General features: G+C 52.1%; 1 protein-coding gene across 1 annotated transcript; it reads right to left on the bottom strand.

Annotated features, from left to right (window-relative positions):
• Window positions 1–2,201: 2,201 nt before the first annotated feature.
• RBP3 (retinol binding protein 3) lies at window positions 2,202–11,465 on the bottom strand. Its single transcript, XM_008696329.2, has 4 exons — window positions 8,334–11,465; window positions 5,901–6,091; window positions 4,033–4,175; window positions 2,202–2,596 (listed from the first exon to the last, which is right to left on the bottom strand). Exons 1-4 carry the CDS (start codon window positions 11,379–11,381, stop codon window positions 2,202–2,204), a joined length of 3,777 nt encoding a protein of 1,258 aa, XP_008694551.2. The 5' UTR covers window positions 11,382–11,465.
• Window positions 11,466–21,149: the final 9,684 nt, after the last annotated feature.

The following is a 21,149-nucleotide window of genomic DNA, read 5'->3' as shown; positions in this document are numbered from 1 at the left end:
TAAATGGTTGTCCACGCACTGTGAGGCTCAGAAGAGAACTATGTATGTCAGTCACCCTGAGAGCTGCCCACCGCTTCCCCTATTTAAGACTCATGGAGATCTGTGCCATCGGCAGACCCCCAGCACCAGCCTGACACCTTAAACAAGATCAACTGTCAGTACATGTCAGTTGCGTAAATCAAGGAAATCCAGATGATATCAAAAATAAGCAATTACTAGTAATCACTAAGGTATGGTTGGTGACTCAAGATATAATTTGTTTTATTTATTTCATTTTTGGAATAATGACTGCTGCGTTTGAAAATTACGACCTATGTTGCTTATAAGGATTTAAGAAAAAGAGAAAAGTATAAAGAAAAAACGTTAAAATATTACCCCTGATTCTACCTCCTAGAGGAACCATTGTTTGGTTTAGGTGGTCCATCAGATAGCTGTGTGTGGGGAGGGGTGGGAAGGAGGAGGGAGGAGAGAGAACCCCTAGAATGTAAGCATGTAGGGGCGTCACACATGTACCTGGATGTTAATAGGTCTAATGAAGAAAAGGGTGAGATCCCAGCATCCGTGCTACTGCTAACATTCAGTCATGCACTTGATCTTAGTTGAATTTAGCAGAAGGAAGAAGAACTGGAAGGCCTTCCATTAGAGCTTTCCTATTTAGACAGGGTTGGTTCAAGGTTTTCCAGGTGGCGAAATCCCTAGATATTAGTGGTGACCCAGGGGCGTGCTCAGACTCCACAGCTCTCTGGAACCTGGGGAGGAAGCTGGTGAAGTCAAGGTTGTCTAGCGAAGTCAGCCCAGTGCCCTGGGGGACGTTGCCTGTGGCAGCTCCCAGGTGGACTCACCAGACAGCAAGGCCAGATGGCACCATGACTTCATCCTCACTCAGACATCTTGGAGACGGGGCTCTGAGAGCACTAACTGGCGGCTGTGGATGTCCCCACTATTCCAGCCTTATCCCCACCATGACTTTGGGCAGGATCCTGGAAGTCTCTCACTTTAGGGTCCCTGGTGATTTCCAGCAAAGTAAGGTTGCTTGGCTCCCAGGGCCAGACAGGGGCCTCATTCCTCCGTGTCATCCCTGAGCTCCCCATCTCCTCCTGGGGCTTGCTCGGTTCTGGAGGAGGTCTTAGGGTCTGCCAGCTTCTCACCTTGTTAGGAGTGGGCTTGGTTGACGGAGCCAGCACAGTGATTGGCTGTACTAGGCCAAGAAGGGCGGGCACCCAGTCCACCGCCCAGGGCCACTCTCCCCTCAGAGTTGCAACTCTGCATGTCCAAATGGTGCATGGCACTAGAGGTCACTTTTGGGTCCCTGGCAGAAGCTGGAGAACAAGGTCATGGGAGCAACATGTGAAGGGAAGAGAGACTTGCCGAATAGAATTGGATTGGGAGGATTCTAAGTGGAACTGGTCCTGTCTTCAAGCGTCTAAGGGCTGCCACCTGGAGGAAAACAGACTTGTGGCCAGACACTCATGTGTGGTCCTGGGGCACCAGGTGCTGTGCTAAGTGGCGGGCAGTAGGAGATGAGGATGGCCGTTGCCCCGGAGAAGCATGATGGGGACAGAAACAATCCCAGGGCAGGAGGGAGAGTGCTTTAATGGGGAAGATGCAGGTGCAGGGAGGGCAGAATGGGGACAATGTGCTGGGGAAGTGGGGGTCCCTGGCCTCTGGGCCTGCGCTGTCCCACATGGGATCCACCAGCTGCAGGTGGCCACCGAGTACGGGACGTGTGTGTGAGGAAGGGGATGTGCTCTAAGTGCAGACTACATACCAGATTTCAAAGGCTCCCTGCAAAAACATCTCATTCATAATAATTTTTATGCTGCTGAAATGGTACTACTGGAGATATAGTCAGTTAAATAAATTACACTATGAAAATAAATTTCACCTATTTATTTTTACTACTAGAAAATGTCGCGTGGCGCATGTGCCCGTATCTGCTGCTCGCGTTGTGACTCTGTTGGACAGGGCTGCTCTAGGACCAGGGGTCGGCAATTAAGAAGCAGGGGTGGGGTGCCTCTGGACTTCACCTCCCCCAAAAAACTACTGTGGAGGGGGTTGCCTCTGAGGGGTGAGCTCCCTGTCCCTAGATGCTCAAACAGAGATGTTGGCAGTGGTGAAGAGACCACCGGATGAACTCCAAGGGTACCTCCAACTCTAATTCTACCGGAGCTCAGTGGGCCCCTTTGCTGCCCCTCAGGGCCTCAGGCAGGACCACGGGCTGGAGTGCCCTTGCCATGTGGCCCAGGGGTCCCGTCCACCCCGGGGCTCCGCCTCGCCCTCGGCAGAGTGTGCTGGAGCGTCTCCTTGGCTCTGGTGAGGGCTGCCTCAGCCGGGACGGCCACGTGGGGCACCACGCCCACCCCTTCCCAGGAGCTGCCATCCGTAGCCCCCACCGAACGGGCCGTGGGGATGGTGATGTAGAGATGGGTGTCATCTACGTGGTAGGTTTGCGGTGGCTGGCAGCCCCCACTGGTCACCTCCCCAATGACCAGTGCCCGGCCCAGCCTCTTCATGATGTAGGTAAATTCCTCCGCGGCGCCGGCCGTCAGGGCGCTGGTCAGAATGGCCACGTTCTTCTTGGAGCCGTAGCGTTCACCTGGAAGACAGAAGGTCCTTGAAGATGACGAGTCCGGTCAGCACCCTGGGGCACCTGCCTTCTCCATGCTGTCTGGACCCGCAAAGAGGAAGGCCTGGAATTTAGTTCTGTGGCCTTGTGTCCACATGCAAATCCTCCTTCCCGAGACCCAGTTCTGCTTCTGTGAAATGGACACAAGAATGTGAGCCCAAGAAAAGGATGTGCTTCCTCTTCATGCGTAATGAGAATACCTAACCTGACCAGTCTCACTTTCCACTTGGGACTCCAGGAACAGACACACGTGTGACTTCACGGCCAACGACCCTCTAGGGCAGCGATCTCCAATAGGAGTGCAACGTGTGCCAGAATGTGAGCCTCAGTGTTGCTGCAGGTTTTCTAGGGGTCCAATTGAACAAGTAAAAAGAAACGGATGAAATGAATCCTAATAATGTTTTATTTAACTCAATATAGCTGGGAAATGTAATCAATAAAATTATTGAGATATTTTACATCCTTATTTTTCCATAAAAAGTCTTCCACATCTGGTGCGCACTTTCCACTTTCCCCATCTCTGCTCATATGAGCCCCGTTTCAATGCTCAGTGGCCACATGTGGCCTGCAGCTCCCAGGTTAGACACCACAATTCTAGGACCCCGTGATCTGCAGATTTGAATCTATTTGTACCTCTTGGTTTTGAACGTCTGTTTGAATTTATAATTCACCTGGTTCTAATTTTTATTTACATTTTGCAATATGTTTGAATGTATGTCTTGAAGCTCTGCTCAAAGCCTCGTATGATAAGGAAGCGTACAAGTGCTAACTGTGGGGTGACTTTCTGGTCATATGCACCCCCCACCGTTGGTCCCCCAGCCCCTTTTCGGATGGGAGTGTAGGTTCCTTGGTTTGTCGTGCTGAGCAAGCGAGTCGGAGTGAGTCTGTCACCCACAATGGGGCTGTGAGAGCCCTGGGCCTGCACTTGCCCCTCTGACCGCTGCTCTGGGCCCAGAGCCATGAACTTTCTTCAAGCAAGTATGCTGAGCTGCTGCTGGGAGCTCAGGCAGGATGGGCGCTAGACACCCTGTGGGATTTGGCGAGGGGTAGGGAGATCCTTCTAGTTCTGCATTTGTCTTGTAGGCTGATGGTTTAGTGGCGAGAATGGAGGGCATTTTGGTTTTAGACAGGCCAGTGTTCAAATTCTGGCTCTTTCACTTACTAGTTGGGGGATGTTAGATATGATACTCAACCTAGTTAAGATTCATTTTTCTCCTCTAGAAATTAAGTACAATAGTAGCATTTTGCAGGGATTAAGGATCACATGTAATAGCACACGGCATAGGACAGGGGCTTTGTATTCCCATTTACTATTACTTTTCCCTGAACCCAAGCTATCTTTCCTTTCCCCAATTTTCAAGAAGCTTCTAGAATGAGAACAGGAAAGGGAAGGCTTTTACACACACCTGCGAGCCGGGAGTGGGTCCAGAGTTCACTGACAGAGTCATTAGGCCGGCTGTAGATTTTGTCCAACAGAATTGGAGGGCCTTCATCGAAGAAGTAGGAGCACAGGGCAGAGATGGAGGAGGTAGGGCCGCCAATGTTGAACCTGAGGGAAGGGAAGTAGGAGCCATTGTGGGGGAGTTCACAGGGGCCCTCAGCTCCCCTCTGGGAGCCTGGGAACTTTGCCCTGAGGAGGACACCAATTCCAGGCAGCCTCAGTGTCCCATCCTAGTGCCCCATCTTCCTCCTGCAGAATTCCTTGGTTGGCATTTCCCAGCGTACAAGTCTCTTGAGAACAAGAGACTTTGTGGTCAAATTTGTGTAGAAAATATTGAATGCCATACCTGCCCCTTCTGATCACATATTAACACATTATGTGATACATATTGTATAAATTACATTAAAGGCTCTGACAAGTCCTGCAGTCATGAAATTGTTGATAAATTTTCCCCACTTACCATGGACTGCCCTCCTGTACCCCTGCTGCCTGTGAGGACACTGCCTTCCCCAGCTGCATTCTTCGTAATTCCACAAAACCTACTGGACATTTTTGTTGGGGTGTTCTCATGGGGCACTTAGTGTAGCAGAGTGCTCAGAATTGTGGAACTACATTGGGTGGGGTTGGGGGGGAGCGGAGGGGAGAGCCTGCGCCTGTCCTAGGACATGCCCAGCTGGATGAACTCCTTGGGCCCCTATCTCCTTATTTGTGAACAATAAGTGTGGGCTGGTGATATGTGAAGAGTCTCTTCTGGTTGATGGTCTAGGATGGCCTGACTGGGTTTAGGGCCTGTGACCTCAGCGTCTGAACCTCCTCAAACCTCTGGTTGGAAGGGTCTTTAAGCAAAGCACAGCTATAGGCTGAGCCACTTCCTCTTTTACAAGTGTGGCCACACAGTTAAGCAGAAAGGGACTTGGCATAAGCATCATCTGCATGTTCGGTAAGTGTTTGAAGGATAAAATCTTCAGGGGTAAGACAGGAGCCCTCAAGCACAAGTTGTGGGGACACACACACACACACACACACACACACACACGACACACACACCTAGAGCCCTGGGAGATGTTTTTTCTTCCAGGGAGAACAAGCCTCTGAGATCCGGAGCCCCCTAGTGACGACCTAGAACCACAGCTGAGCTGTCGGCCATGACTTGGCTAATTCTGGCAGCTTCTCTCCTGCAGCTGGAGGTGCCTCCTGGGGGAGCAGCCTGCCTCTCCCTGTGCCCACAGAGGGTGCCCAGGGGAATCACGGAGGCCTGGGCCTGGTCGCTGCAAGCGAGAGGGTGATCTCCTATCCCCTCCAGGAGGGAGGTCTCTAGCTGAAAGCATCCCTCCAACAGTCATTTTGTGATGCACAGAATTCTTTTTGCAACAATAGCGGCTAATCTGCAAATTCTCTCTGGGACCTGGCTTTCTAAGTCTCATGACCAGAGTGGTCATGGCATGATTTTGTATGGCATGAGAGGCACAATTGCAGGTGTTGGCCTAGCTGTCCCAAACATGATTGATCGTCAGAATCACCTGGGATGATGCCTTTCAAGTACACAGATGACAAGGCCTCACCCCTGGAGCTCTGGATTCTGTAGGGTGGCGTTGGGGCCCGGGAATCTGTTCTTCATGTCTCCCTTTCCCTCTCTCTCCACTGAATCCTATGACCAGGCAAGTTTGGGAGCCAAAGAGTAGCCCAGTGATTCTCAGCCTGGAATGAACATTGGGATCATCCGAGGACCTTAAAAAGTCCACCAGTGCTAGGGCTCCCTGTGACCGATGAATCCAGAACCCCCAGGGCCAGAGACCTCTGCCCACCCCTCCCCTCTCTCCCGGGACCACTGACCTCATGTCGATGATCATGGCGTCCGTGTGCACGATCTTCTTCCAGACGTGCTCCACCAGCAGCTCTGACACCTGGGTGAGCAGCTCACAGTCCCCAAACATGTCAAACCTCAGGTAGCCGAGGTTGTCCTCAAACACATTAGTATGAAAGGAGAACTTGATCAGGTCCTCAAAGACTTCAGGGGAAGGAATCTGAAAGATTGGGCGGGTATTCCAGCTCAGTGTCAGCAAAGGAGCAGATCTGATGTCTCAAGCAAGGGGGCACCATAGTTTCCCTTTGTACATGAGAGATACTGAGGGATAGGAGGGGACTAACATATCTGAAGGAGGTAGCAGGTGCCAGGACCTTTTACAGTAGAGCATCTAGGAGCTTATGTGGTTGGTGGGCCTGGGGTGTGGACCCAAGTTTGCTAGGATGTGGTTGGCAGACTCCTTACAGAGAACATTCACGTGTGCCAACCCCGCACCATGGGCCATGGTGTCCAGAGCTGCAAGGCCCAGGTGTGGTCTCCACTCTGACTCCTCTCCCTCTCTCCCCACTGACCTCACCAGACCTTCCTGATGTCTCTGAGCCCATCTTCCTCTCCTTCCCTGGGGCAGGGAGGGAAGACATTAGCTAGGTACTGGGTCTCTAAGTCTTTAGCAGGGGTTTGGCCCTGTGCTGAGCACATTGCAGCCCTTACCATCACCCTCAGGGCACCCTTTAGCATCCCCGTCCTTTCAATGAGGGAACTGAAGCACAGAGTGATTAAGTAACTTGCCCAAGGTCACACAGCCAGTAAGTGGTGGAGCCAGAAGCTGAATCCACATGTGACTCCAAACCATGAACCCTGGCTACCCTGGAAAGGAGTGAGTCCTTGATTTGGAATCTGGTGGCCCTGAGAGCCTAGCACAGTGCTGGCACATACAAGGCCCCCCCAACATGCCTTGTGCCTCCTCTTCTCTCTGCAAGACTGCTAGAAGGATGCAGGCTCTGTGGGCTGGAATGAGAGCAAGCAGTGTGCAGGGCCACCTGCTTTGCCCTCAGTCACAAGCTCTTTGGCCATCGGCCACTCTCCTCTGCACCCCTCTGTGCTTCCATTTCCTTTTTTGAAAAATGGGGATGACAATTCTGCAGTAGATGCTTCTGGTGCCCTTAACCCTCCTCTGACTCTCGTTGCAGCTGGCCCTGGCTGCCAGGGCCTGCCTCCGGCACACCCTGTGCCTTTCCACCCTCTCCTTCAGGACCTTCTCCAAGCTGCCAACGAAGGACAGGAGCTGCCGGGTCCCATCTGCAGATGGACAGCTCTGGGAGGCATGCCCCACACTTGCTAGGGTCCCACTGGAATCTTCAGAAGCAACGGCCTCAGTAATGCACCCACCCGTCCCCACCCGTCCGCTTCCCTCCTTCCCTCCTTCCCACTCTCTCTGTTCCTTCACTCCGGCTTCAGAGACCGCCTCCCCCATGAACCACCTGCACCCAAGACCTGCTTTCCAGGGAACCGGAGACAAATGCTGTCCTGCCTACTCGTGACAAGGCAGTGAAATGATGGATGAGAAACCAGGGGGAGAGATGTTGTAAATGCTGCTTTTGATGAAGCTCCTGGCTGATGGGAGTGCTTGGTGAACCCTTGGCTTCTCTGGGCCACGGGTCTCGAGAACATTTTCCTCAACCTCCCAGCAGCAGAATTCCTCAACTGTGATTTACCTTTTCAGTGTTTCCCCAAAGGTCACTGCTGGCTTCAAATAAACTGACCACAGTACCCTGCTCAGACTTTCCCAGCCAGCCGGCCCTCAGATCTGAGTCCACTCCCACTGAGTGAGCTTCTTCCGGATGCAGGGGAGCTACAATGACATGTGCGGTGGGAGGGGAGGAGCAGGCAGGGGGGGCCTCACCACTGCCGTGGTTCTCTGGGCTGTGCACTGGCACCCCCTCACCACGCCCCAGCCCGTGTCCGGGCTCCATGCTTTAGCTCTGAGGCAACCGTGAGGCCGAGACTTCTGCCTGCTTCTCTCTCCCCAACCCCTCAACTCATTCACACAAACTGCAGCCCCCTGAGGCGGGCAGGTGGGAGAATGAACACAAGCCCACGTTGCCAGAGGAGGGAACCGTCGTGACTTCTCGTGACCTGACCTTTTCCCAACCATTGACTATAAGAAGTGCTGCAAACATTGGCCTTCCACCCCGCTGAACTCCTTCTCTACCAGAGGTTTTCAAACTGAGCTCCTGTGGGTATCAGTGTTCTACGGAGGTGTTCAGGGACCTCATGGACGCGAGAAGGGAAAGGGATGACAGGAGGAGAGGAAGGAAAGGATGTGACTAGTGAGAACCTAAACACAGAAGCAAGTCTGGAGGCCACTGTCTTGCACCATGCACAGAGCCCAGGGTGGTGGGCAGACAAGTGGTCGGCTCATTTCTGGGACAGCGCTAGGCTAAGTGTCCCTTGTATCTCACCTGCATAGGCACAATCCCAGGAATGCGGTCCTTGGCATCCTCGGGGATATGGGCTGTCTTCAGGTGTGGGTCTCCGGACAGCATCTGCAGATCAGCCCCCAGCATCTCAGCCAGGGCCCCTTCTGAGGTCACCCTGGAATAGCGGCTCTGCAGACGGCTCAGCTTGGCAGCCATCTTGGCTCCCAGTTCCGGGGAGGCATAGTTGTCGGCTACCAGTTTCCCGGTTGTCTGCAGCACGGTGGGCACCTTGGCGCGCAGGGCCACTATGTCCCGGGCCGTGGAGAGGGCCCCGCTCATGGGCACGGTGATGTCCGGCTCCACCCCAGCCAGGTCCCAGGCCTCGCCTGTGCTGGCACTCAGGGCCATCTGCGTGGGCATGGAGGCGTATAAGGGGCTGCTGCCCACCTGGTAGATGCCCACAGAGAGTGCCCCTCCAGCTGTGGGCTCCCCAATGACTGTGGCCCGCTGCAGGTCCTGCATGGTGTGAGCGAAAGCCTCGGCCGCCGACCCGCTGATGTGGCTCAGCAGGATGTAGAGGTCCTTGTGGGGGCCGTAGCGTTGGCCGGCCACCTGGGGCAGGGTCCACACCTCCGTGACCCTCGAGGTGGCCCTGTCGAAGACAGAGTAGAGGTGCTGGCGGGGCTCTGCCTCAAAGAAGTAGGAGCAGAGCAGCGGCACAGCGGTGGAGTAGCTCCCGGGGTTGTACCGCAGGTCGACGACCAGCGCGGCCGTGTCCACCAGCCCCTGCCACACCAGCTGCACCAGCTGTGGCCCGATGGCCTTCACCGTCTCCAGCTCAGCCATGGCGTCGAAACGCAGGTAGCCCAGTCGGCCAGGCAGCACCTCTGTTTTAAACAGGGCTTCGATGAGGTAGGAGACCTCCTCTGGGGAGGGGACAATGGGGGGTGGCGGGGGTACCTCCTCGGCCACCATCTCACCAGGGCTGTGGAACACCAGCAGGCGGTGGTCCCCAGACATCTCCTGCAGGTCGGCCGTGAGCTGGGAGGCTAGTGACTCCAGGTCCACAGCTGTGCGGTAGGCCCCCTGGGCCAGCTTGGCTCGCAGCAGGGCACTGGTCTGCCCGACGACCTCTGGCCGCGCGTAGTGCGCCTCCACCAGGTGCCCCGTGCCCTCCACCAAGGCCTCCAGGCTGCGGTGGAATTCCAGCACCTCTTGGGCCCTGTCCAGGGCCTCCTCGGCCAGCACGATGGCATCGGGCACCACGCCACCCCCCAGCCAGCACTCGCCGTGGTTGTCGATGAAGGTGAGCACAGGCACTGTGAGCACCAGGTCCCCCTCGGGCGTCTGCAGCAGGGGCACCGTGCGGGTGTGCAGCAGGCTGCCCGCGGTGATCTCGCCCACCAGCGTGGCCCAGCCCAGCGACTGCATGAGGAAAGCCAGCTCCTCGGCGGCCGTGGCGGTGCGGTGGCTGGTAAGCAGGTACACTCCGCGCTGGGTGGGGTAGCGTTGGCCCAGCAGCTCCACGCGGCTGAAGTGCTCCTGTGTGACGTTGGTGCGGCGGTCATAGGTGGTGAAGAGGCGCACGGAGCCAGCGTCGGGGCCCCGGAAGTAAGAGAGCAGCAGGGGCACGGCAGAGGATGGCCCCCCAGGGTTCTGGCGCAGGTCCACGATGAGGTGCTCCGTGTCCCGCAGGGGCTCCCACACCTGGCGCATGATGTGCGGGCTCAGCACCTCCAGCACCGAGGCGTCGGCACAGCTGTCAAAGCGGAGGTAGCCCACGTTGCCTGGCAGCACGGACACCTGGAACATAGAGTCCACCAGGGCCCGCTGGGCAGCCTCATCCCCGGGCACTGTGGGGACCACCTCCGGAAGGTCGTCGTCTCCGATCTCGGGCTCAGCAGAGCTTTCCTTGGGCCTCACGGCCCGCACCAGGAGCCTGGGGTCCTCAGACGCAGTCTGTAGGCCAGCGTTGAGCTTCGTGACCAGGTCCTCCTGAGAGACCACCGCAGAGAAGTCCATGTTGGCCAGGTGGTGCAGCAGGGTGGGCACACGGTCCACCAGCGTGTAGTAGGCCTGCAGGGCCTCCTGCAGGCGCCGCACTATCCCTGGCAGGGCCCGGCGCAGAGTGAGGATGGCCAGGGCTTTCTCGAGGGCCTGCTCGGCTGGTGTCCCCACACAGGGCAGCACCCCGCTGCCCTCCCATGTCTGGCTGCCCCCTCCCAGGGGCCCTAGGGACCGGGACACGGGCACGGTGAGGAAGAAGTCGGACTGGCCTATCCTCAGTTTCTGGAGGTCCAGGGCACCCCCCACAGTCCGCTCACCCACCACGATGGCCCTGCGCATCTGTTTGAGGATGTAGGTGATGTCCTCAGCCACGCCCCCCGTGTGGCCGCTGGTGAGGACCACCACATCTTTGTCGGCACTGTACCTTTCTCCTTGGACCTGGGGCAGGGTCCAGATCTCAGTGGTCGTGTTGGAGGGGCGGTCGTAGATGGTATCCACGTGCAGGACCGTGTTCCCGGGGTGCAGGTAAGAGATGACGTAGGGGATGCCGGAAATGCGGCCCCCAGTGCAGTGCCGGAGGTCCAGTACCAAGGCAGAGGTGCCCATGAGCTTCCTCCAGACGCTGGCCACCAGGAAGCCCCCCAGCTTGCTCACCACCTCCTGGCCTGGGATGTCGTCCACACGCAGGTAGCCCACATTGCCCTCCAGAACCTCGTGGCGGATGCCCTTCTGCAACCGGGCAAGCAGTTCCTCTTGTGTGAGGTTGGTGAGTGCTGGGGCTTGCCGGGGAGCCTCGAGGGTGCTGGGCTCATATGAGATGACAAGGCGAGGGTCGTTCAAGGAGCTCTGCACCCCAGTGGTCAGCACATGGGCCAGAGTCTGAGGGTCTGAGATGGCGAGGATCTCACGACTCTTGGTGGCCTGCTCGATGGCTTCCTGCATCCCCATCAGGTTCTCTGGGAAGCAGTAGTTATCCAGGAGGACCTTGGCCATATCCAGCACCAGGCTTGGCTGGAACAAGTGCGTGGGGCCGGCCAGGCCACAGAGCAGCGTGGACAAGATCAGGGCCCATTTTCTCGTCATGGGGATCCAGCAGGAGAGCTGACTCCTGCACAAAAGCTCCCTTGACTGTGCGTCAGGCCACGGCTCGGCCCTGTGTGGCCACCTTCCTCCCTCGTCCTTCTCAGCGGGCGGACAGAAGGTCTGGGGCTAAACTCGGGAGTTGGGGCGTGGCTTCCAGCTCCAGTAAGCCTTTAATCCTGTCTAATTCAAGCGCATCAGCCCTGGGGACCGGGGAGCAGGGGCCGAAGTGGTTTGACCCAGAAGGTACGTGGGATCTCGTCTTGCTGTGCCGCCTCTGTGTTTAGTAACCTGAATGACCACCATTTGAATTCCTGCCACATGCCAGGCACTGTGCTGCACGCTTCATAAGGTGACGGTTTTCACCAGAGCCTTGCAAGATAGAGCTATTAACCTGCTGTCAGTAGCATTTCCCCACCACACCGAGTGAGCCACGTCTCTGGAATTAGGTAGAAGTTATTGGAGGCCTGGCTCTGTGACTCTGTACTCTGTGGCCTAAGGGAAGTATCTTACTTGTTGTGTAGATTAAGCAAGAAACTATGTGTAAAGCATCTCATGGTTTTAGGCAAGAAGGGAGCATTCCATTACTGGTAAGTTCTCCGTGGTGGAAATGATCTCTGCTGTACGGCTGAAGAAATAGAGCTCAGTAGCTCACTGCAGCCCATCATCTTAGGTGGGGGGCAAGGGGATATTGAGAAGAAGTCTGAGGGGGGGCGCTGCAGTCAGCTCAGACAGTGCAGAGGCTGAGTCAGAGGCTGCCGTCCACTTCAGGGCTGGACGTTGATTTCTATGTCTTGCTAATGCATCCAGGGAATTGGAGTGGGCCCCCCCAACACCTTTTAAACAGTAAGAATACAATGTCTGGACCTCAGTGTGGTGTGTGGTGAGTGACTCGGTGTCCACCTTCCAGACACCACAGGATCAGTGAATCCAGGTCAGATGAGGTTGTCTCTGTGACCTAACAAGTGGCCATGCTCCCGGCTAAAGAAGACCCCTGCTGGTTGAGGGCTCGGTCCGTGGCCCGCTCTTTGCAGGGAGAACCCAGTTGTAGACCTTGGGTCTCTGTGGTCCCAGATCTCACAGGCATCCGGATCGTTCCCCCACCTGCACAGAGCACACAGGCCTGTGTCGGGTGAACAGCTCAGCTCTAAGGCTCCCTCCCAGCACCTGCTCCTTCACATGGAAGTGACACGCTTGCAGCTGACTTGCCACAGATCTCCAAGAATACCTGCCACAGAGCCTAGGGTCTAGAACCCCTGCTTTGTCTCCGCATCTCTCTGGGGGTGGCACTTACAGGTTTAACAGACAACCACAGCCAGAGTGCGCACGGCCGGAGAGCACGCTGGGAGAGCGGCCTGACTCCCCTCTTCTCGCTTTGCCCCATTAGCGGCAGCACACACTCCTCGGGTCATGCGGGCAGCAGGCCGGTGCACACGTGTGCCTCAGCAGGGGGCTGGGGAGCTGTTCCCAGGGACGGGGGGCTTCCCCAGCACCCTCGAGAACCACAATCCTCTCTCTGGAAACCATTATCTGAGGATGTTTACCAAGTGGTTTATGAAGGCCGAAGAGGTCAATTAGCTAAAACAAACATATTTTTAGCTCATTAGGATTTGTTTAATGCCCAAGTGACATATGGTCATATCAGTCCGCTGTTTGCAGCCAATGAGGTGAGCCCGATTTATTATAACAATAAGGCCTCCTTAGTCCCCACTGGGAAGACTGGGCCTTCCACTCTGCCTCTACTTGGGGAATCACATGTCAGAGACTGCCATCCTGGGCCTCTGAGGCCACTTCTCCGTCCTTGCTTGAGCTCAGGCAAAGCCCCCAGACCAGGAAGGGCAGAGGATAAAGATGACCAGGAAAAGTCCTTCTTCGGGGAAAGTGCTTCTTCTGGACTCTTCTTAAAATGCAGTCTATATGTGGAACGCAAGGAATAGCGGGGAGGACATTAGGAGAAGGAAGGGGAAAATGAAGGGGGTGGAAATCAGAGGGGGAGACGAACCGTGATTGACTATGGACTCTGGGAAACAATCTGAGGGTTTCAGAGGGGAGGGGGGGATTGGGCTAGGCTGGTGATGGGCATTAAGGAGGGCACGTATCGCATGGAGCACTGGGTGTTACACCCACAAAATGAAGCATGGAACACTACATCAAAAACTAAGGATGTACTGTATGGTGAGTAACATAACATAATATAAAAAAAAAAAATGCAGTCTCAGGATGGAATCCCTGAAGCCGTTGCTGGGTGCCAATTTGTGGGGATGGATGCCCCAGAGCTCGCAGAGGATGTGGAAAAAATAATGAGGGTCCATTGCAAGTCACCAGGGGGGTGGAGTCAGTGCTTGCAAGGAGATGTGATGTGTCCTCCTGTGGGTGTGGCCCCAAGCCCAGGGGGAGAAAATTCTGTCCCCGGACTTTGTCTTTCCCTCAATGTTCTTTATAGACATTTTCAAGCAGTACAGCAAATATCCATGTCCTTAGATTTTAACATCGACATTTTATTACCCTTTCTTTATCTCAACTGTGTCTCTCTGACTCTCTCTCGAAACCTCAAACCAGCATATTGTTTGGATCCATTTCAAAAAGTAGGTTGAATCCTGTCGTTATTTTATTTTGATCCTTTTTCTTTTTACTTTTTTAAATATAAGGGTAAAACATACTAATTTTTACAAGTTAAATAATTCATTAACGTGTGAACAATCTTTTTCCAAAGCCATTCCAATCCAGCCAATAACAATGTGTATTATACATACAGAAATGACGTTTAATGTGGGGCCGTCCTCACTTTTCTCTGGGTTCATACATGAACGCACATGTGTAGGCGATGTATTGTCTAGTCATCTATGGATGCCCATCCATCCATCCACCCACCCATTTAGTGTCATCTACGTGCACATTGTGTCCATACTGTGCATACACAGTAATTTGCCTTTTGTTCTACTTACTTAAACATTTAGCAGAAACAACCCTCACTGTTAAAGCGTATACATAAAGTTCATCCTTTTAATGACTGCATTGTAGTCTTTGATAATTTACTGAGCTGTTCTCCCACTGAGAGATATTTTAAGTTGTTGCTGGTTTTGCTTCTATAAACAATGTCGTTATAAATGGTCTTGAACACATGTTCTCAAGGACTAGTATTTCTTGTTTCTGTAAATTCCCAAAACTGAGCTCATTGAATCGGAGAGTATGTGCACATGTTCACTCATTTTCTTTCTCGTATTTCAGTAACTTTTAAATTATCTAATGTGTATTTTTCTTTTTTTTTAAACAACTTAATTGATGTGTAACTGACATACAGGGAACTGACCATATTCGAAGAGTATAATCCGGTGAGTTTTGACATGTGTATTCTCCTAGGGAACTATCACCCAGATCACGATAATGTGTATCGCCCTCGCCCTCAAATTTTTCTCACGCCTCATTGCTATCCAAACCCCCTTACATCTCCATCTTCAGGCAAACACTGATCTGCCTTCTGACACCATTGTGGATTAGTTTTCATTTTCCAGAATTTTAGGTGGAATTTCACCACGTGTACTGGTTTTTTCTTCCTGTCTTCCTTTACACGGCATAATGATTTTGAGACTCCCCTCTGTTGTTGAGTGCACATTGATGTATTCATTTCATTGCTGAGTAGTATTCCACGGCATAGATAAATCACGATCTGTTATCCACTCCCAGGTTGATGGGCCATGTATCACTCCTACAAATGGAGCTGCAGTGAATGTTGAAGTATAGGTCTCTGTGTGGATATACGGTTTTATTTTCACTAGGACAGGAATGTATGTTTAGCATTTTAAGAAATAACCCATTTTTCAAAAATTAAGTTTATACCAGCAGCATATGGGACTTCCAATTCCTCCACATCAATGCCAGGAATCGGTATGTACAGTCAGGCTTTAATTTTGGCTCTTCTAATGGATATAGCATGGCTTCTCATCGATTTTAGTTGACATTTCCTTGATGACTAATGGTGTGGAGCATCTTCTAATATATTTATTGGCCATTTGTGTATATTCCAAGGTGAAATATCTGTTTAGATCTTTTGCACATTTGTTGGGGCTGATGGGGTTGTCTAGGAGTGGAATTGCTCGGTCATGCGGTAATTCTCTTTAACTTTTCGAGGAACTGCCAAACGGTTTTCCATGCAGCTGCACCATTTTGCATTCCTGCCAGCACGTATGATGGTTTTGATTTCTCCACATCCTCGTCAACACTCGTTATCATCTGGCTTTTTGATACTAGCCATCCTAGTGAGTGGGAAGTAGTTTTGATTTGCGTTTCCCTAGTGACTAGCAATGCCAACTGTTTTTTCATGTGCTTTTGGCCATTTGCATATCCTTCCTAGTGAACTGTCTATTCAGGTTCTTTGTCCCATTTTTAAATTAGGTCATTTGTCCCTTTATTCCTGAGTTATAAGCATTCTTTGTATGTTCTAGGTACAAGTCCCTTATTAGATATATGATTTGCAAGTATTCCCTTCTATTCCATGGGTTATCTTTTCACTTTCTTGATAGTGTCCTTTGAAGTACAAATGTTTTTTTTATTAATTTTGGGGTGTCTGGGTGGGTGTTAAGTGTCCAAGTCTTGGTTTCAGCTCAGGTCATGATCTCAGGGTCTTGAGAACGAGCCCCATGTCAGGCTCTGTGCTGGGCATGGAGCCTGCTTAAGATGCTCCCTCTCCCTCTCCCTCTCCCTCTCCCTCTCCCTCTCCCTCTCCCTCTGCCCCTTCCTGCCTCCCTGATCACACATGCACACACTCTCTCTCTTATTTTTTTTTTTAAATTTTGATGATGACCAGTTTACCTAGTTTTTCTTTTGTTGCTCTTGCTTTCGATGTCATACCTAAGAATCCTTCGCCAAACCCAAGGTCATGAAGACTTATCTTTATGTTTTCTTGAAGAGTTTTATAGTTTTAGCTCCTATATTTAGGTCTTTGATCCATTCTGAGTTAATCTTTGTGTATGATGTGAGGTAGGGGTACAACTTCATTCTTTTGCTTGTGAAAATCCAGTAGTCCCAGTACTTTCTGATTTGATCTTCAGTAGTGGACCTAGGGAACAAGATACAGAGATACATGATAGATAGATAGATAGATAGATAGATAGATAGATAGATGATAGATAGATAGATAAAAAAGATGATTTATTTTTAAGGAATTAGCTGGCTCACACAATTGTGCAGGATCACGAGTCTGGAATTTGTAGTGTGAGCCCCAGCAGGCTGGAAACTCAGGCATGATTTCTATGTTGCAGTCTTGAGGCAGAATTTCTTTTTTTTTTTTTAAAGATTTTATTTATTCATTTGACAGAGAGAGAGACAGCCAGTGAGAAAGGGAACACAAGCAGGGAGAGTGGGAGAGGAAGAAGCAGGCTTCCAGCAGAGGAGCCTGACGTGGGGCTCGATCCCATAACGCCAGGATCACACCCTGAGCCGAAGGCAGACGCTTAACGACTGAGCCACCCAGGCGCCCCGAGGCAGAATTTCTTTTTCCTCGGGAAACCTCAGTCTTTCCTCTTAAGGCCTTCAACTCATTGGATGAGACCTATTCACATTATAGAGAATAATCTGCTTTACCTTAAGTCATCTGATAGTAAATGTCAATCACATTCACAAATACCTTCACAGCAACATCTAAACTAGTGTTTGACTAAACAGCTTGGCAGCAAGCTTTCTTGAGATAAAATTTAAACATCACAGACAATATTGTTCCCATTTTATGGGTGAAGAAACTGAGTCCTGGAGAGGTCAGAATTCTTCTTCAAGGGCACAGTAAGTAGCCAAGTGAAAACCTGAACTGAAAACTAGCTCCAAAAAAGGCATTCAGTCCTCACATCCACACGAGGCCTTTCTGTATGTTCTGAGAATAGTCTAGACTCAGAAAACACTTGAGTATTCTGCAAATGGGTTCCGGAAAAAAATAATTTCATTGACTACAAATTCATGCTGCAAATGACTTGAATGCTCTAAAACATAAATTCCTCATCCTATCATCCCTGAATTTTTAGCCCCAACAGTGCCCTACGTCTCACCAAATGTGAAGTTAGAACAGACTTTCACAGCCCGCTTTCTCCAGATGTCCGGAGTGGCTTGGGCTCCCTCCTCCATCTGCTCTGCCATGGCCACTAAGAACCGTGCTTGGGTTGGCACGGCCTCTCCTCTTTGGTGACCCTGTGAGTTTGCTTCATCACCTTCCATCCTCAGCCTTTAATAACGTACTGTATTGTCCTCTTTCCTCCGGACTTGAAGCCCAGAGCACGGGCCAGGCTAACTAGTGAGGATGGCCCGTCTCTGCTGGCTTTGTGCGTATGTGTGTGTACATGGATACGCGTGTGTGTGCACACATTTGTGTGCATTCGAGATCACGCTGTGTTTTGAGCCTATACTCCCTGCTTAGGAGCATACTCAGCTCTCCAGACTGACTGCATGGCCTGGGAACAAGCATGAAGCTGGTCCACACAAGTCCAGTCCACAAGGCCACCAAGGCAGGACCATGTACTGTATTGCTTTTCTATGGCTCCTGTTACAAATGACCACACACTCGGTGGCTTAAAACAAACAAAACTTACTCCCTCTCAGTTGTGGAGGCCAGAAGTCTGACGAAAAGGTGTTGAGAGGGCCACATTCCCTCTGGGGCCTCTAGGGGACAACGTGTTCTTCACCTTTTCCAGTATTTGGTGGCTGCACCATTCCAATCTCTGTCTCTGTGGTCACGCTGCCTCCTCCTCTTTTGTCAATCCTCTTCCTTATCTCATTAGGATACACATGTTTGCATTTCGGGCCCCCCTGGATAATCCAGAGTACGGTCCTCCTCTCAAAATCCTTCATCACATCTTTTGCCACTAAGATGATAGTCACTCTTTGTGCCATATAAGGCCACGCTCATGGGTTCTGGGGATTAGGTCGTGGCCATCTTTTGAGGTCCATACCCACCACAGGGCTGAGCCAGGCTTGAGATCCTGTTAAATGATGCCAACAGCCCTTATGCCCTGTGTCCTCTGGGTCCCAGACAAGGTGTCTCACTGAAGTCCCAGGTCTGTCCCTCTGAAGGACGCTGCTCCCTTCCATCCTCTATCGATCCTGGCTGCTGCTGTCTTCTGGGTGATGCCACTTGCCTCCTCCAAATCCCCTGTCTTTTTACATTTAGGTTCAGTCTCTCCAAACAAATGATGCTTATTGAAGACAAAAATGATCAGAGGCAGAACATGGGAAGTGAAGAATTTGGAAGCAGCTCACATTCTGACTTAATGGCAACACAGTTAACAAGAACGGGGGTCGTTGTTGCCTATAGCTGGAGGGTAATTTTGCAGATCTGATGAGCAAATTCGTAGTCTGAAGAAAGAATGCTTGATGGATCTTCATGGAGACTGACTAACAGTGTTATGGACATGCATTCCCTCCCTGGGTGGTCTGGCAGAACAAGAAACTTCTAATGTGAGAATCCCCTTGGGGGGCTGGAAGCTGGCTCTTCTGCCTGTGTCTGCAATTTCAGACCAACAGATTTTTTCCAGTGTAGACAACATGCTCTGTGTAATCCATCGTGCATCTTAGGAGGGCCCCGGGAATGCCCCTGGACAGACTGCGTAGGGTAGTAACTCTCACGGGCCCTTCCCCTCTGGGATTCTGGGTTGGTGGGTGGCCCCGGGGCCCCACCCTCGGGGCCAGCTGTGCTGGGCTACGGGACACGGGACACGCATTTGGCACTTAGCTGGTAAGTCGGGACACACCCTTGTTTCAGTTTTTTCTCAGCTTCCACTGCTTCTTACTATCTGTGTGGCCCATATCTGTCAGTAGCTTCCCTCTCTTCATTGATGCTAGCTCACAATTTCCAAGAGAGGAGGTCTTGGTCAAATACGTTGTTACAGTCTTGCCATGTCTTTTCAATACCTCTTCAAGGGAACAAGCTGTGGCAGGTTATCCTGCTGTTCTGTGTGTGTGACAGCTTCTCCCAGGGGCACTGAAACACTGCCCTGCACAGTCCTGGGTCCCTGTGCAGACCCCCCTGTACCCACATGCCAGCCCCCTGAGCAGCTGCCTGGCCGGAGCTTTGTCCGGCAAAGGAAGAAGAGTCCAGCATTGACACGGAAAGCCCTGAAGGCTCTGGCAGTTGGGGCCCAGCATGGCCTCCAGAATGTGAGCATGACCCCAGACTCCTGAGATGGCCACAGAGCTCACACACTCCCTGTCCAGCTCTGCAGACCCAGGAATGCTCTCTGGGTCCCTCAGGGAGGTTGCACCTCGGATGCCAGATTTTAACCACCTCAAGCCCACACCCTCAAGAGCGGTTTATTCACTGCCTTTCTTGTTCCTGTGTATGTATCTTTTTAAAAAAACAAATCACAAAAGTAAGAAAAAAAAAAGACTGTTATGGATAAAGCGAGGTGTCTTTCTGATATTCCTTACTTTCCTGTTATTTGCTGTATGTCCTCCTCATCCTTTTATAAACTACTTCCGTGAGTGTCTGCATGTCCCTCGGCGGGTTTTTAGTGACATACCTAGTACCACACTGCACATCTCACTCTGCAGCTTGCTCTTTTCAACTGCATGATGTTTTTGAAATCTAGCCGTGCTGGGGCACATCAACTAGTTGGCTTTTTAATTGCTGACCTCCCTTCACCATATGCACGTGCCATCCATTTGTCGACAATTCCCCACTGATGGATATTTGGTCTGTTGCAGGTCAGGTTCCCGGAGGCACAGAATGAGCTGGACCTGGCTGCAGGAGGCACATGGGTAACGCTCCAGGAGCGGTGCCTGTCAGGGAGGGGAGGATGTTGGACTGGACAGGGAGAGTTGGACGTGATACAGCTGTCGTGGGGGAACTCAGCCCACTTCGAGGGGGCTCTGGAGTGGGAGTGGCCCTTTAAGAGTTGGGGGCACCTGGGTGGCTCAGTCGATTGAGTGTCTGACTCTTGATCTCAGCTCAGGTCTTGATCTCAGGGTCATGAGTTCGAGTTCTGCATGGGCTCCATGCTGGGCATGAAGCCTACTTAAAAAAAAAAAATAAGAGTTAAGAGTTACCCCAAATTGAAGCCAGGTGCCAGGCCTTCCTACCCCACACAATCAGTCATTGGATGAAGGTTGTCCCTGAGGTGGGAACATAATCTGGGCCAGTTATTCCTTATAGGCAGCCAAGAACTCTTGGGAAGAGGGGAGCTGTCAGCTGACAGTCTTGAAGGGGGATCTGGGCAGCACCCAGCACCAGGCCATCTGCAGTGACTCACGGTAACAGTGCGCAACACTTGTCTCTGAGCCTGCACAGCTATCTCGACAGTGGATATAAAGAAAAGGAGTTTCTGGATCTCTCCACTCTCATGGATGCAGCTGAACTGTCCTCCAGGGTGACGGAAACCACTGGCAGTCTCTCCTCCCGCCTGTGACAGTGCCCATCTCCCGCTCACCATGGCCTGTGTGCACTCGAGTCGCAGGGCTTCAGTTTGGCAAATCTAATGAGCTTAGGATGGAATCTCATGATCACTTGCATTTGCTTTGCCGTGATGATAAATGAGGCCGAGCACAAAAAGCTGCAGGTGGTTAATTCTCTCTTCGACATCCTACTTTGTCCCTGAGTATAAACCACACTGCCCTGTCCTCGTGCCTCTTTTCCACTCCTCCTGCCTTTTTCAGTTTGCCCAGGAAGAAGGGCCCTCCTCTGAGATTTCTTGCAGTTCACAAGTTGCCAGTGTGTCAGGAAGTCCTGGTGATTTTGCTGATCTTTGGGTCAAAGCGTGTGTGTGTGTGTGTGTGTGTTCACGTGTGTGCACATGT

This window comes from Ursus maritimus, unplaced genomic scaffold (genome assembly GCF_017311325.1).
Source record: "Ursus maritimus isolate PB19 unplaced genomic scaffold, ASM1731132v1 scaffold_7, whole genome shotgun sequence".
Classification (NCBI taxonomy): Eukaryota; Metazoa; Chordata; class Mammalia; order Carnivora; family Ursidae; genus Ursus; species Ursus maritimus.
Note: the sequence above shows the minus strand (reverse complement) of the source record. Positions and strands in the feature narration are given on the sequence as shown.

What these genes read in the sequence shown, in the direction of transcription:
- RBP3 (XM_008696329.2), bottom strand. Translation starts at nt 11,381, where the DNA reads ATGACGAGAAAATGGGCCCTGATCTTGTCCACGCTGCTCTGTGGCCTG. An exon ending in GCCATGATCATCGACATGAG is followed by an intron (nt 4,176 to 5,900) that starts GTCAGTGGTCCC and finishes CCCTTCCCTCAG; the next exon opens with GTTCAACATTGGCGGCCCTA. An exon ending in GACCCACTCCCGGCTCGCAG is followed by an intron (nt 2,597 to 4,032) that starts GTGTGTGTAAAA and finishes TCTGTCTTCCAG; the next exon opens with GTGAACGCTACGGCTCCAAG.